This window comes from Puma concolor, chromosome E2, assembly GCF_028749965.1.
Source record: "Puma concolor isolate L17-30 chromosome E2, mPumCon1.1.hap2, whole genome shotgun sequence".
NCBI classification, from domain to species: domain Eukaryota; kingdom Metazoa; phylum Chordata; class Mammalia; order Carnivora; family Felidae; genus Puma; species Puma concolor.
The window spans coordinates 27416594-27433134 of NC_141681.1; the positions used below are offsets into that span (position 1 = coordinate 27416594).

A 16541-nucleotide genomic window follows, 5' to 3' on the forward strand; every position below is an offset into this window, starting at 1 on the left:
GGGCCTGGTACACAAGGACTGAGCTGCAAAGGACCCCAGGACTCCCTTCTCTCCTTTCAAAACCTCCAGAGTGTGTTTTGGGGGCTGGTAGTCAGCACCTGGTCTGGCAGGTCCCACTTGGTGTCAGGCAGGGGCTGAGGGCTGTCTGTCCACACATTCTTGCCTTCATTTGAGCAGGGAGGACGAGAAGTCCCCCTTGAGGTGCCTGTACTGATCTCCAGCTGGGCCTGGGCCATCTCCTGGCCACGTCCCTCCTTTCCCTCCTCACAGGCTCCTGTTTGTTCCCCAGACCCCATCCTACCCTCAGCTCCAGAGCCCTTTGTGTTTGAACTGATGCTCCCCAGGGATCAGAGCACATGCATTGTTCTGAAGCCTCCTCTGGTGTCCTTGAAGGGACACAGGGCCTGATGCACAGGCCTGGGATCTGGATCCTTGCTGCAGCACTGTGCATGAGGGGGAGCAGCTTGCAGGCCACCCTACTTCTTCTGTCACCCTGCATCCAGACCAGGAGGCTGGGGCTATCCTGGGGCTCTGAGACCAAACCAAATTGAAGTCAGGTGGGGCCAGGGCGGTGGCCTGGGGGCTAGTTCCATCTAGCCAGGAGGAAGGGCCTAGAAGGATCTGATTTTGTTCAGCAGGTTTTGACGGCCAGCAGGGCCCTGGAACCCACTGAGGTTCCCCATTGTGTCTTCCACCAGATGTTTTCCAAGACCCGGAAATAAATGGCCATGATGGGACTCAGAGAGAAACGGCTGGCTAAGTGAGCGAACTCATCGCGCAGAGGAATAAAAACAAAGAACAATTTCAATTTTCACGGGGAATCTGGCATCAAACTAAAGAGGACACGGTTGTCCCGGCAACAGCTTCCATGGAAACAGGAGCTATTTCAGAGCACCAACCTCACTGGAGAGTTTCCTCACTGGAGGAAAGTGCTGATTCAGATGACAGCATCCCATCTCTATCCTCACTCTCCCCAGGCCTCACCCCTGCTTCAGTCCTGTTCAGGGAAAGAGCAGCACGTCTCCACTGGGCAGAGGGCAGATCAACCTGCTGTGAGCAGGCGGGTGGTCCTGGAGGCTGCAAGGTGCCCGCACAGAAGGGCTGTGACCCTCCTCTGGGGCCGGGCTGGGCAAGGTAAGGTGACAACCAGCTGTCAGGCCCCTACCTTGGCAGTTTGAGCTGAGACCTACCTTCCAGTCTGTGTCCACCGCCAAGAGGAAGGTGTCGGAGTTCTCCTAAGGGGAGGCAAACAGAGAGGTGGCATGTTAGGTCCTGGCTGGCCCAGGGGGACCACAGGGGCTCAGCCTTGAGCAGACTCGCTAGCTGTTCCCCAGTCCATCTTACTGTTAACAAAAGTGATGCAGGGCCTCCCAGGCATCAGGCCAGTAAGTGCCTGATGGACGAGCCTACAAGCAGCGACTCATACCTATGAATTCTACCTATTCATTTAAAATGTGAAGATTCCCTTGGGGCGCCTGGGTGGCTCAGTCGGTTGGGTGTCCGACTTCGGCTTAGGTCATGATCTCACGGTCCGTGAATTCGAGCCCTGCATCGGGCTCTGTGCTGACAGCTCAGAGCCTGGAGCCTGTTTCGGATTCTGTGTCTCCCTCTCTCTAACCCTCCCCCATTCATGCTCTGTCTCTCTCTGTCTCAAAAATAAATAAACGTAAAAAAAAAAATTAAAAAAATAATAAAATGTGAAGATTACCATCTTACAGGTAGGAAGAGTGAGGCTTAGAGGGCTGAATCACACAGCTATTAAAGGGTGGGATCTCTGATGAAGCCAAATCTTTATCGTTTGTTACTTTGTCCTGCTTCCCCCCACAGATGGTTTTCAAGGTCACTGGGACATGGCAGCACACCCATTTTAGGGATGGGGAAGTTGGGGCCCATGCAGTGAGGGAGGAACTCGTGGGCTTTACTAAGCTGCACAGAGGCTCTGTCTGGGCCTGTGCTTGCTCCCACCTTTCCAGACGTGCCTGCTCTGTGCTCTCAAAGCACGGAGGTCTCCTGTTTTCAGGCTCATTTACCCCAAACGGTGTGAGTCACCGGTGCCTGTCCCTTGCACTGGGCTGTAAGTGCCATGAAGGCAGGACCGTGTCTGACTCTGCTCCAACCAGAAAGCCTGTAATGGAATGGGCTTCCCAAATCCAAACAGATTTGGAAGAACGAGTCTGACTTTGCAAACGAGAGGAACTGAGCTCAGAAGCACCCATTGTTGGCAAGGCACAGAGAGGCAGAATGCAAGAGGGCTAGAACCCTATATGTCTGTGTGGCCAGGTTCTCCCCAATGCCACCTACCAGCCCTCAGACACTCGTCTTCTGTGGGTTCTGGTCTAGGGAAGGAAACCTCATGAGGATGAGGGGAGGACCAGCACATTTCCTGGAAAACCAGAGATCCTGGGTCTCTGCCTTGCTTTCGACTGTGTCTGTCTAGAAACCTCTCCTCCCCTCTGCTCAGCTATGACAAACAGGGCAGGCCACCTTGCTTCCGAGCCTGTGTCTGCGAGGATTCAAGAGAAGCACGGTGTTAGCTGTCACTCTGTCCTTTATACTTCTGCACTTGACTTTGTATGCTGCACATGCTCCCTATGGCTCTACTGAATAAATACACGGATAAATGAGACAATCAGATGAGGACAGGGATGTTGTCAGAGGACGGCAACCCAAGGGGTGGGCAACTAAGTACAAGAAAGAAAATGACCCTAAATCACAGGAGTAAAAAGAATGAAAACCAGCAATTCGGGTGTTTTACTCTCAAAATAAGGAAAAGTTGAGCCACCTGCTGTGTGGCAGTTGGGGCGGTGGGGGTGGTGGAGAGAATAAGATGGCACTAGAGGGCCTCCCACCCAAGGAGGAAAGCCAGGTCTCCTGCAGCTCGAACTGTATCAGACACAATGGCTGTCCTCTGGCTTCACCTTCTGGCTCCTCCAGGGCCGGGAGGGTTCTGCCTGGGGGAGGGGTGGAGAGCATGGAGGTTGGTCAGGCCACTCCCAGAGCCTCCCGGAGAGGATGGTGGTCTCAGGAAGGGGACGAGGCTGGTTACTGATGAATCCTCTCACTGGAAGATCACCCCCAAGTGGGAAAGAGATGTGAGAGATTTTTATACCTGGGAATCCTAAGGGCACAGTTATCTCAGAGAAGGGAACAGTTTTGTTAAAAACAAAATCAGCACAAGGGATGAGGCAGATAATGGCAGGGTGTGCTGTGTGCTCTCAGGGTACTGGGGGTCCCCAGGAGATGGGAAAGCCTCTGGAGGGGCAGGACCCCAAACCAAGCAACAGCAGGAATAATACAAGGCAATCCAGAGACCCTGGGAGGTCCTGGAGGTGCAGGAACAGTGGGAGGAAGGCAGGTGGGAGGAGGCCCAGGAGCACCTGTGGGGAGGATGGGGATGCAGGCACAGGGAGAAGGGGCAACAGTTCTCCCACAGAGCCCTGGACACCTGGCGGCCGAGTCTTCAGAGGTGAGCAAACCTGAAACAGTGAGAGATGGCGGGTAGAGATGTGGAAACATTCACTCCTCCCTGGACTCAAGAACTTGCACCTAGCAGGTTGCAGGTTTAAAAAGTGAGGGGACAGAGGAGCACCTGGGTGGCTCAGTCGGTTAAGCGTCCGACTTCGGCTCAGGTCATGATCTCACAGTTCGTGGGTTTGAGCCCCACATCGGGCTCTGTGCTGACAGCTCGGAGCCTGGAACCTGCTTCCAGATTCTGTGTCTCCTTCTCTCTCTGCCCCTCCCCTGCTTGAACTCTGTCTCTCAAATATATCTTGAGAAAAAGAAAAAAGTGAGGGGACAGACCCCTTCCCACACCGCAGCTACGAAAGGAGAATCAGCGTAAGAGAAAGCCAGAGCCAGGATAGCTCTGGAAGGCAAAGAGTGAGGCCACTAGAATCCACAATGGCCATGCTGGGAGCACACAGGTGTTTGGGGCTTTTAACGTGCCTTTGGTAAAAGCAGACGTGACCAGGTCCACAGCATGGGACTTGTGCCAACCCGAGAGAGAGAGAGAGAGAGAGAGAGAGAGAGAGAGAGAGAGAAACTGAGCTGGGGACTTGAGGCCTCCACACAGGGCTGAGATGCAGACCCTTGTGCAGGGCGAGCACGTCACAGTGGCAAACTCTGGTCCAGGTCCAGGTGGGATGAAGTGAGGGACACCAGATGCAGCAGACAGACAGAAAGCAGAGCCAGGCTGCTGGTCAAAGGAGCCATGCTTGCCGAGTCAGGGCGGGAGGGCCAGCGAAGGCTGGGCCGGGCTGGCAGGGGAGGAGTGTGGGGGCATGTCTTGGGGTGCTGAGGTGAGGGTGGAAGGACAGGCACGGAGGCGTGAGGCTGTCGTGCCCTCAGTTCTACGTGCCGACCACAGACCTACACCTGGTACCAGCAGGCAGACCTCCGTGCGGCTGCTCTCTGATCCCACACCTCAGCCCTTGTGATGAGGTCCAGGGGTCCCCAAGGGCACCATCTGCCCACCAAGTCTCACAAGCAGGCTGGTCTCTGCTCGCATGACTTGAAAGGGATTGTGAGGAGGAGAGGCTTTTTCAACAAGTTTGGAGAAACTTCCTTCTGAGAAGCATCTCAGTCTGTGATGACCCAACCCTCTTCGCTGAGAGCCTACACTGTGCAAGGCTCGGTTAGGCACCAGGGAGACCAGAAATCAAACAGACAGGATCTGGGCATCAATATCAGACCCCGTGTCAGACAAAGCCCCTTGGAGGAGGGGGCATTTGATCAGAGCCTGAATAAAATGAGGGGAAGTTCGGGGCTAGGTACCTCAGGCGGAGGAAGCAGCTGGGAACATGATTGGCTAGTACAAGGAAGAGTGGTGGGCCTGGTGGCAACAGAAGAGGGAGGAAGCGGGGAGCCTGGGGGGCGGGTGTACGCCTCATCCTGGGCCTGGGAAGGATGGTGGTGGTAGCTCCGAGCAGGTGGCAGCCACTGACCAGCTTCAAGCAGAAAGTGACATGATGTGCTTTAGAAGGTTGTAGGGTAAGGAGAGCACTGGGGAGAGGCCGGCAGACAGGAGATGAGGGGGCCTGGAACAGGGAGGCAGGACAGGCTAGGACGGGTGCAGCTCACCAGCCACCCCCTGACCATTCCTGGGAGCTGCCCCCACATACTCAGGTTTTGTCAGTTAACTCAAGGTTCTGTCTTGAAGATAACGGGCAGGACCTGAGCCTCATGTGGTTGGGCCCCGGAGCCCCAGCCAGCCACTCTGTCCCAACAGGAGGCCCCCAGTGGCACTTGGGCTCCCCTCCCGGCCGGAGGCTGTGAAAGGGCAGGGTGGAGACAGGAGTGGTGGGGTTTCCGGGACTGAGCTCTTGGCTTCCCCGCCTGTAAGAGGAGGAGTGGGCAGCACAACCAGCAGAGACCCGGGGTCCTGACATGCCAGGATTCTACAAGCAGTGGACCCTCAGCTGTTCCTTGCAGGGAGGGGGAGGGAGGCTGTGCTAGGTGTCACCACGACGTGGGGTAGAAACAACTCTGGAATCTAATGTCTGGTGCCCCAGTGGGAGCCCTCTGGACACAAACACCTTGACAGCCTCAGTCCTACTGCTCCCGACGGCTCTGTTGGTAATATCTGCCCTCGTCCCTCGGAGGCTTGTGAGGAAAGACACAGAAGGCCGCAGGTGAGGAAAGGCCCTGGCACTCCCCAGTGGGTACCTCCTGAGGCTCCAGGGCCTCTCAGAACTGAGGGTTGAGTATGGCCTCATTCCCCAATAGCTATGCGACCTTGGCCAAGTGACTTAACTTCCTGTGCCTCAGTTTTCTCATCACTGAAATGGGAATAACTCTCCCAAACAGCCTCCCAGCCCCAAAGACAGCCAAAGCCGCCAGGCCCACGGCTCCCCGTGGGCGGTCCGAGGGCTCCTTGCCATCAGCAAGACTGGAGGGAAGGCACGAGTTTTCCTTCTTGGCCACGAGGTGGCGCCCTCCGCCCCAGGACCGCGAAGGGGCGACTCACCAGCTCAGCGGCGTCCTGGCCCCGGAGCAGTGGCTTCTCCTCAGGGAATCGCAGCTCCTGCAGCCCGGCCATGGTCACGTCGTGGAGCAGGAGCCCTAGGGAGGGAGGGAGGGCGGACGAGGATGAGGGTTGGGCCCTGATGCTTAATCTCCCCCCTTGCGGAGGAGGGCAGCACAAGCCCAGGCCAGGCAGGGGCACAGGGCTCCGCACGGACTGCCCCATCCTCCCTGCATCTCGCAGTGCTTCATGGGGTAGCAAGGCTTCATCTGCAAAGAGCCGCCTGTTTGGCTCAGAGGACGTCATTATATTATTTGCTCTTAAAAGTTAAAGCATGTTTAGAAAGAAAGAAGAGAAAAGGCACCACAGGATGACTCCTGAAACAATTTCAAGGAAAATTCTGCATTTATTGAGATGCAGGGGGATGGGTGTGGGGAGGCCACATGCAGGGGCAGATGCAGACAGAAGCCCCCTGTGGTTGGAAGTGGACAGTGGGATCCCGGAAGGGTCGGGGAGGAACAGAACCCAGGGCTGTCCTGGGGGCCTGGGAAGAAAAGCCTGGCCCCCCAGTGTGGCAGGCAGTGTGCAGTGAAAGAGGGGGTGCCAGTCTCCATGTGCCAGCAGCAGGGAGGGATGGCCACTCAACCCACAGCCACATGATAGGTCCCAGGCCCTAACAGCTGAGTGTTCCTGGGAGACCCTGGGGTTCTAAACCTCAGGAAAGGGTTACACGTGCACATGTGTGTATACATGCACGCCTGTGTGTATATTTGGAGGTGGTGGTGGTGGGGGCGTCGGAGACAATCTGTCCAGCTTGGCACAGCCATTCCTACTTGGATTTCATGACGTCATAGATTAGAATGCAGTAACAGAAAAACTAGCTGAGGACGTGAACTGGAAATCCAGAAAAGAATTAAGATTGACCAATAAATACACGAGAAAATATTAAAGCCCACTAGAAGTCAAATACATTCAAGTTAAAGCAAGATACTCCCCCCCCCCCCCCCCCCCCAGAACTGGCATTTCTCTTGCACGGCTTGTGGGTGCATAAATTGTTACATCTTTCTGGAGGACAGTTTTGCAGAATGAATTAAAGTAATTTAAAAGGTTCATATTCTTGGACTCCACAGTCCTCTCCCTGGAAGAAATTTCCTAAGGAAACCAGAGAGGGCACCTAATGATTTATCTGTAAGAGTGCTCACCACAGTGCCTTTTATAATAATAATAATAAACTAGAAAATGCTAAATGTCCATGAATAGGGCATTCCACAGACTGCAGGTCAATCACTTGTAAACGATTATGTAATACCATGGGGAAATGCTTGTGTCATAATAAATGGAAAAAGAAGTTATAAAACATACAGTATCCTTGAGATTACAAAATAGGAATAGTTCCACAGAGAAGCCTGAAAGGATGTACATGTAAAGCTTATAGGCATTATTCCTAGGTGGAGGACTGAAAAACTAGAGTCTATCAACTGAAATCTAGAAAAGCCAACACTTTTAAAAGGCTATATGGAGATGATCAGCAGTGCCTTATTCTCCCAAGCATTTCATGGCTTACAAAGGACTTCTTGTGCTGTTTGATTTTACCCTCAAGGGAAGGGAGATGAAGAAACCAAGGCTAAGAGAGGCTCCATGGCATGCCCAGATAGGGCCAGGCCTGGAAAGGGGGTCTTTGAGTCCCTGCTTTAGTCCAGTGCTCATTCAGTCCTCCCATTCATTCACACCCCTCCCCGCCCCCCCCCCCCCAATTCTCTCTAGGTCACTTGTAAAATTGTTTTCAATGTTTATTTTTGAGAGAGAGAGAGAGAGAGAGAGAAAGAGAGCACGGGAGGGGCAGAGAAAGAGAAGGAGACAGAAATATGAAGCAGGCCCCACGCTGTCAGTGCAGAGCCTCATGTGGGGCTTGAACTCACAAACCCCGAACGGTGAGCTCATGACCTCAGCCAAAGTCAGACACTCAATCGACTAAGCCTTCCAGGTGCCCCTCTATTTTGGTCACCTTAAGGGTGAAGCCCTCAGACTTTCCTTTCCGTCCTGAAGGCTGACAATCCCACTAGCTGGTTGGTCAGAAGACACATCCCACCCCATCCCTTCCCAGATGGAAGGCCCAGTGACTATGGAGTCTGCACTGTGGTTGTGTGGGGCCCAAGGGCACAGGGCCTCAGATGGGACCTATTCCTGTGGCAGACTGTCATGAGACCAGGCGGCAGCTCCAGACCTTCCCTGGGCTTCCTTCCCTCCTGTTAGAAGCAGGAAGCATCAGTCCTCCAGAGTATTATCAAGATGCCTCGTGATAGCATGGGGATCCCCACCTGAGTCTAGTTTGGGGTTTAGATGTGCTGAGGTTGGGCTGGGAGCTGACGGCCACCCAGGCCTCATGGGAAGCTAATGGAGAGGGGCAGGGCCCCCACCCTCACCCCCCAGGGAAGAAGCCCAGCAGGGAGGTCCCTGCCTACTCAGGGCCCCAGGTCCCTGCACCTCTGAGCCATGCTGGAGCTCTCTGTTCCCAGTGGTTTCCGGGGAAACCAGCTAACACAATGCAGATGGGCTGTATTTTTAGAAAGGCATCCTCTCCCCTCCCCCTTTCCTTCCATCCTTTCTGATGTGTGCATTCATCCATCCATCTGGGTGGGGAGCTGAAAGAAGGGCCCCCACCTTGGAAAACTCTTCCCCCATTAGGACTTTTTTAGCTGCTAGTCTCCTTGAATAACCAACTCGATTAAACGCCTTGGCAGCACTGGGGCGTCCCCACCCTCACCCAAGCCTGTTATGAAACCACTGTGGAGACCATCCTCCCCAAGGATGGTGCTATTAAAAGGGCTGAGAGTGGGCAGTGCAGGGACAGATGGCCTGTGATCGAGGGGGTGGTGGGGAAGGGGGATGGAGAGAAACCTTATAATTCAGAGAGCTGGGAGTGTCTCAGCCCATGGAAAACAGGCAGCCCAGGGCCCAGCAGGTGGTGATGTGGGGCTTCAGAACAGAGACATTCCCACAGGGTGCTGGCTTAGAAGCTTCTTCATAAGAAAGTTATGGTCAAAAAAAAAAAAGGCAGCTAAATGATAAGTTAAAGGAAAATGAAATTCCTTATCAAATCAACACAGTGTATACCTTAAACGTACATAAAGTTATATATCAATTATATATCAGAAAAGTTGGGTGGCTGGCGGGGGGCACCTGGGTGGCTCAAGTCAGTTAAGTGTCTGACACCTGATTTTGGCTCAGGTCACAATCTCATGGTCTGTGGGTTTGAGCCCCACATTAGGCTCTGCGCTGGCTGGCAGTGTGGAGCCTGCTTGGGGTTCTCTCTTTCTCCCTCTCTCTCTGCCCCTCCCCCACTTGCACACTGGCTCTCTCTCTCAAAAAATTAATAAATAAACTTTAAAAAGAAAAGAAAAGCTGGGCAGGGAGGGGAAGAGAGATTCCTATCGACCTCCCACAAAGAAGCCGCGGTCAGATCTGCAAGGAGGTAGGTGGCACAGGGCAGGGTTGGGTGGGCGACCCCAGGGGTCTGGGAAGCAACAGTGATGGCTCTTTTCACCCTGCCCTTTTTTCTCCCTTTTGATCCCTGATTCTAGCACGTTAGATCCATATAAGCCTGGGATTATTCTAACTCTCCAAATTCTCGGTGCTGAGGCCTGGAGTCACTGGAACCATGGCCGGTATTTCTTCCCTGTCACTCACTTTATTTTGGGCAAAACCACTAAAAGGATGCTTCTCTGCAAACTGGGGCATGAGCTTTCCTTTGCCCACCTCAGAGGTGCATCAGAGACAATGGATAGAAAAATGCCTTTTAAATGGAAGATTTTGGCACCCATCTGGATGGGACAAAAAGAATTTAGCAAAGGTGATTGATCAGGGTCTTGCTTAACTTCCTCCTTGTGCACAAGGCAACTCTGGGTTATTTTCCTGCTGTCTTTTGCTGGATTCACACCTGCTGGCAGGAAGGTTACACGGATGTTTGCAGTAGGGGGATTGGACACATGGCCTCTCTGACCAGGTGACAGAGTCACATCACAGGGCAAACGGGAGCTGGGAGCAGCGGCAGGGACTCCTGAGCTGCGTGGATGTGGGTGATTCTTGACGAGGACCTGCATTTCTTTTAAATTACTTTTGGCTCCTGGTTTGTGCTCCTTCCTTCCTTCCTTCCTTCCTAGAAAGAGGAAATCTTTTTTTAATGTTTATTTATATATTTTTGAGAGACAGAACACGAGTGGGTGAGGGGCAGAGAGAGAGAGAGACACAGAATCTGAAGCAGGCTCCAGGGTCTGAGCTGTCAGCACAGAGTCCAACACGGGGCTCGAACTCATGGACTGCAAGATCATGACCTGAGCCAACGTCAGACACTTAACTGACTGAGCCACCCAGGCACCCCTGGTTTGTGCTTCTTTAAATATGATTCTATGCTGAGGTCTGGGCCATGTAAACCCTCAGATGTGTTAGTGTTAAAAATACAGAGGGCACCCGGGTGGTCAGTCAGTTAAGTGTCTGACTCCTGATTTCTGCTCATGTCGTGATCTTGAGGTCGTGGGATCAAGCCCTGCGTCTGGCTCTGAGCTGACAGCACAGGACCTGCTGGGGATTCTCTCTTTCTCTCTCTCTCTCTGCCCCTACCCCTCTCAAAATAAATAAATAAACTTAAAAATATATATAAGTGATTACTATGGTCATTCCTGAAACTATTCAATAAATACACCAATTAAATTGCTCAGTAGTAGTTACGTATCCTAACAGAGCAATCGCTGAATGGAAGCACTGCTCAGACAGTGGTAGGGATGTCTGGAAGTCTATTGTGGGGATTTTTGTTGTCTTAGCAACTGGGTAGGGGACTCCTACTACTATTTAGTGCCCAGGGGCCAGAGGTGAGAAAGGTGCTGGGCAGGGAGAGTGCTGCATAGTGAAGAGCCCTTCCCCACACCAAAACACCCATCACTGTCCCACTGAGCAACACAGGAACCAAAGCGGAAGAAAGGTAAGACATAAACAGAGTGAAGTTAGTTTATGCAGGAGAAACCATACATGTGATCCAGACCTTGTGGGGCAGGGAGAAACTGAACCCCAAGAGAAAAGAGGCAGGACTGTGCAATGGTTGATCACCTCAAGACTAAGAAGGCCTCTGGCAGATCATGGTCAAGGTCATGGTCCAAGGTGCCATGTGGATGCTGTGCCCCTAAAAGTCCTGGTTGTAAGGTCCTGTTATTAGGGGAAAGGCCACAAGCAAATGAAATAGGCTGCAACAGGAGCAGGGTCAAACTGGTACTGGCCAGCTCCACCCGGCGGAGGGTCTGTGCCACAGATAAAGAAAGACAAGGCAGGAGGGCATGTGACGCATGTCTAAGCCTGTGCACCCAAACACCTTTCCACCCCCGCATGGCCAGCACCATGGTTTGAAAAGAATCCCCAGAAACTGGGACCCCAGAAATGAGGAACTCAATTTCCGAATGCACTAAGTAGGGGTTTGGAGGCTTAACAGTAGCTCGCCCCTTCTATCCCTCTCCCTGTCCCCATCCTGACCTCAAAAGGCTGGGACAGCACTGGGGGTGGAGCCGGGATGGGGACTGGACCTTCCCTCGGCATCCCCATTTCACAGATGAGAAAAAAAAATGAAGGTGCAAGGCGGGAGTGATGGTGCAGCCCTCCCCTCCCCCCATGGCAAATCCCAGAAGGGAACCCAGAGCCGTGCTCTAAAACCCACACTCCAGGGGCGCCTGCGATTAAGTGATTTCGGCTCAGGTCATGATCTCACTGCTGTGGGATGGATCCCCTGCATCAGGCTCTGTGCTTGGTGTGGAGCCTGCTTGGGATTCTCTCTTTCCCTCTCTCTCTCTGTCCCTCTCCCCCACTTGTGTGCTCTCTCAAAAAATAAAGTAAAACAAAATAAAAAAAATTGCTTAAGAAAACCCCCCACACTCCATGTGTATTCTGCCTCCCACACTAGATACCCAACAGGAGGCTACGGGGGATATGATTTTTTTTCTGGTCCAGCCTCCACTTCCTCTCTCTAGTTATGGCCCCTTGATTCATGCTCAACCTGAACTAGACCAGTTCTCCTGATTTTCCTGATTTAGGCCTATGAATTCCCATCTCCCCACAACCACCGCCACCCTGACAACACACACACACACACACACACACACACACACACACTCACTCACCCTTCCAGCACATTCCACCGTGCTTAAGGCAGCCATGTGGGGATCCTGACCCTTGCAGCTAACAGCCCCAGCTGACCCCGTGAGCCATTCTACCCACAGGAAGCACATGCCTTTGTTCATGCTGCTCCCTCCACCCAGAATGCCCTTCCCCATTGCATCCCTACATCATAACGAAACGGGTCATTAGTATTTTCTGCTGGCACTTAGTATGTTTTTGTTGAATGAGATGAATGAGTGAATGATTCTTCTCTTAGACTTCAAAGTACCAAAAGATTGATGGCATTCAGTGTCGGTGAGGTTGTGGGGAAGCGGCAGAGTTTCACCTACCGTTGGCTGGACTGCAGAGGTTCCACTTTATTTGGAGGGCAACTCGGTAGTTTGTAAAAATGCAAAGGCCTGTCAACTCTGCAATTGTCTTGAGGTCTCTATCCCGATAGCAGGATACACCATGAGGCAGTGTGTGCAAAGAGGCACTGTTTGGAAGAGTAAAATAAGTGGAAACAACCCAAATGAATGTCAGGAGAATGGAACATCTACACCTGGAGCACCACAAGGTACCTACCTAATTGTGTTTGAAAATACTGTTTTATTTACTTTTTATTTTTTTAGAGAGACGGAGAGAGAGAGCACACGAGGTGGGGGGGGGGGGGGAGAGGGGCAGATGTAGAGAGAATCTTAAGCAGGCTGTGTGCATGGGTGCGGGGCTTGATCTCACAACCCCGGATGACCCTGGGATCAGGACCTGGGCTGAAATCGAGTAGGCTCAACCTACTGATCAGTTAAATCTGTAGAATGCCCCTCAGTTTGGGTTTGTCTGTTGTTTTCTTTCTTTTTTAACGTTCATTTATTTTTGAGAGAGAGCACGTGCGGGAGAGGGACAGGAAGGGAGGTGGGCAGAGGACTCGAGGTGAGCTGAGTGCTGACAGCAGAGAGCCTGATGTGGGGCTCAAACTCACAAACCACAAGTTGGTGACCTGAGCTGAAATTAGACACTTAACCGACGGAGCCACACATGTGCCCTGGTTTGTCTGTTGTTTTCTTTATGATTAGAAGGAGGTTATGCATTTTTGGCAGGAATAGAAGAGATGCCACGTGCCCTTCTCACCACACCCTATCAGGAAGTAGGGGCAGGCAGTCTGTCTTATTGCTAGGGACACTGACCTTGATCACTTGACTAAGGTGGTGTCTGCAGGTTTCTCCAGTGTAAAGTTATTATTTTTCTCTTTATAATTAAGAAGTATCTTGTGGGAAGATATTTTGAGATTATGCAACTTCCTGTTTCTCGTCATATGTTCCCCACTAACCGTAGCAACCATTGACGACTTCTGCCTACAGTCGTTATTGTGTTTTCTTAATGACACTTTTTTATTTCCACCATCCCTTCTACATTTATTAATTGGAGTTCTTCTGTAAGAAAGAGGTGTCCTTTCTCCTCCAATTACTTATTTATCCAATTACTTATTTACATTACTATGGACTTATGCATAGTTATTCTAGTCAATGAGTTATAATCCAATCATCATTTCATTGTTTACACCGGGTCAGATTTGGTCATTGGGGGTTCCTCCAAGCTGGGTCCTCTGAGTTGAGTTCTTTTACCACACACCCATTATGTTTTGAGTAGTTTCAAGTTTTCTGGTTCCTTATGATGTTCTAAACTCATCTCATATTTTCTCTGCCTGAATCCTGGAATCAACCATTCCTCCAGAGAGCCCAGTTTCTTCATATTGCAGAATGCTATTTAGAAACCAAGATTTGGAGACACCTGGCTGGTTCAGTCGGTGGACCACGTGACTCTTTGACCACGGGGTTGTGAGTTCAAACCCCACACTGGGTGTAGAAATTGTTTAAAAATAAAAACTTAAAAAAAAAAAAAAAAAAGGAAACCAAGATTTGGGCACTAGTGTGCTCACTGCCACTGGGGTTCCATTGTTCCAGGCTGTCTTAACAAGCAGAGTTAGGATATGTAGGTAAGTATGCTAACACACTCTTGTATATCTAGCCATCTGTGTGTGTGTATAAATCTGAAATTAAGGGGCACCTGGGTGGCTCAGTCGGTTAAGAGTTCAACTCTTGGTTTCGGCTCAGATCATGATCTCACAGTTCGTGAGTTCATGCCCCGCGTCGGGCTCTCTTCCAACAGTGCAGAGCCTGCTTGGGATTCTCCGTCTCCGTCTCTGTCTGCCCCTCCCCACTTGCACTCTCTCTCAAAACAAATTAACTTAAAAAATAAATAAATAGATGAAATATATACTGACACCTTTAATTCTATTTTTAAAATAAATTTTTCATTAATTTATTTTTTTTAAGTAGGATCCACACCCAACGTGGGGCTTGAAGTCATGTCCCTGAGATTAACATTCACATGCTCCACCGACTAAGCCAGCCACGCACCCCAACACAACAGTTTTTTTCTACTTCTCTCCCTTTCTTTGTTATTTTTTCTGCCATAATAAGAAACCTGGCTCTCACTATCCATAATAGTTTCACTTATTTGCTCATTACTGGTATATACACACAAAGTAATTTCAGAACTGCTACTCACATAATGAGTTCTTACTCTTCAGAACTTTTGTACTTACTTTAGCTAGTTTTTTGTACTTTACCCTTTTATTTTATTATGAAAAAAATGTTTAATCTTTATTTTTGAGAGAGAGAGAGAGAGAGAGAGAGAGAGAGAGAGAGAGAGAGAAAGAGAGCACGAGGGCGGGGGGAAGGGCAGCGAGAGAGGGAGACACAGAATCCAAAGCAGGCTCCAGGCTCTGAGCTGTAAGCACCGAGCCCGATGTGGGGCTCGAACTCATGAACAGAGAGATCCTGACCTGAGCTGAAGTCAGACACTCAACTGACTGAGCCACCGAGGCACCCCTGTACTTCACTCTTTTAGACCCAGATTTTTAAGAGCATCTATCACTCTTGTAAATTAAAAAGGAAACTACACGTGAAATAAATGGTTTAAAGTCTTCCTAAGACTTCTCCGCATCCAGGGTCGATGTCCCTGAGTCACTGTCTTGAAATTGTGGTTGCCTGCGTGCTTATCCTCTGACATCAGGAATGCTGGTGGTGTGGCATTTCCCACTGGGGCTCTGCTGCTGTCTCCAGGATTTCCCTCCCCACCACAGATTCTGAGGTGCACGAGACAGCGAGGACAGCACCGCTGAGCCCGTCTCCCCAACACAGACTGCATTTTAGACGTGAGAGGGTACAAAAAAGATGTGCATCTCAGAGTTGCCATAACACAGCTCTTTCATAAAATTTCCTTCTATGGAGGCTGAGCACCAATGTGGGAGCTCTGTTTCTTTGCACAACATGGCCCCAAGAATTAAACACAGACCAAGGAGAGACACAACTAGAACCCCAATAACATTCCATGTGGGCAGCTACGGTAAGGAACCAGTAAAAGTGCCACTGTAGCAAGGACTGTTAATTGTCCCCCAATATCTGTTCTCTCCTTCTTCCTTAATAATAGATCCCTACATTTTTAAGTCTCTATCTATCTACCTATCCATCTATTTAAAGTAAGCTCTACGCCCAAAGTGGGGCTTGGACTCATGATCCTGAGATCAAGAGCCACATGCTCTACCAACTGAGCCAGCCAGGCACCCCTGGATCCCTACATTTTATTTTTATTTTAATTAATTTATTTATTTTTGAAAGAGACAGAGTGGGGAGGGGTGGAAGGAGAGGGAGAGAGAATCTCAAGCAGACCCCCCTCTCGGCACAGAGTCTGACACAGGGCTTGATCTCTTGATCATGAGGGCAAGACCTGAGCTAAAATCAAGAGTCTGATTCTCAACTGACTGAGCCACCCAGGCACCCCTAGATCCCTACATTTTAGACAGGCAGGTAGATTATGGCAATAAAACTTATTTATGACCATGTGACAACATTCTTCCAGTAAGATGTAAATGGAAGCATGTGACTTTAAAGGGAGGAGACATGCTATTCTTTACTCCATCTTCCTTCCTGCCGGCTGGAATATAGATGTGCAGGTGGGGGCCTGAACAGCCATTTTGTTTGTTTGTTTGTTTGTTTATTTATTTATTTATTTATTTATTTATTTATTTTTGAGAGAGAGAGGGAGGGAGAGACAGAGTGTGAGTGGGGGAGGGGCAGAGGGAGAGGGAGAAACTGAATGTGAAGCAGACTCTAGGCTCCGAGCTGTCAGCTGTCAGGTCATGACCTGAGCCAAAGTCAGATGCTTAACCTCCTGAGCCACCCAGGTGCCCCTGAACAGCCGTTTTGGGCCCTGGGGTAGGATACTAAGGAGTCTAGGTACCTGAGAATCATGAAGCCATGATTCGGGATGGCCTATCTTCAGACTCTGTTTATAAAGAAGGGAAGTACACTTTTATCTTGTTTAATCTATTAGTATCTTGGGGTTTTCTGCCCCATACTGTTGAAATGTATCTAAATGTGGG

The 16541-nt window shown here is 50.7% G+C and overlaps 1 protein-coding gene across 5 annotated transcripts in view; it reads right to left on the reverse strand.

Annotated features, from left to right (window-relative positions):
* Positions 1-16541, reverse strand: part of NDRG4 (NDRG family member 4) — a 79819-nt gene that overhangs the window by 16986 nt on the left and 46292 nt on the right. For 4 of the 5 annotated variants that reach the window (XM_025920812.2, XM_086689298.1, XM_086689295.1 and 1 more), the window contains exons 2-3: positions 5966-6060; positions 1191-1235 (exon numbers count right to left, since the gene is read on the reverse strand). In XM_025920812.2, the coding sequence (XP_025776597.1) occupies positions 1191-1235; positions 5966-6037 (117 nt within the window). In that variant the 5' untranslated portion in view covers positions 6038-6060. Of the gene's footprint in view, positions 1-1190; positions 1236-5965; positions 6061-11062; positions 11159-16541 lie in introns of all 5 variants that reach the window. The other variant, XM_086689296.1, reaches the window with a different exon arrangement.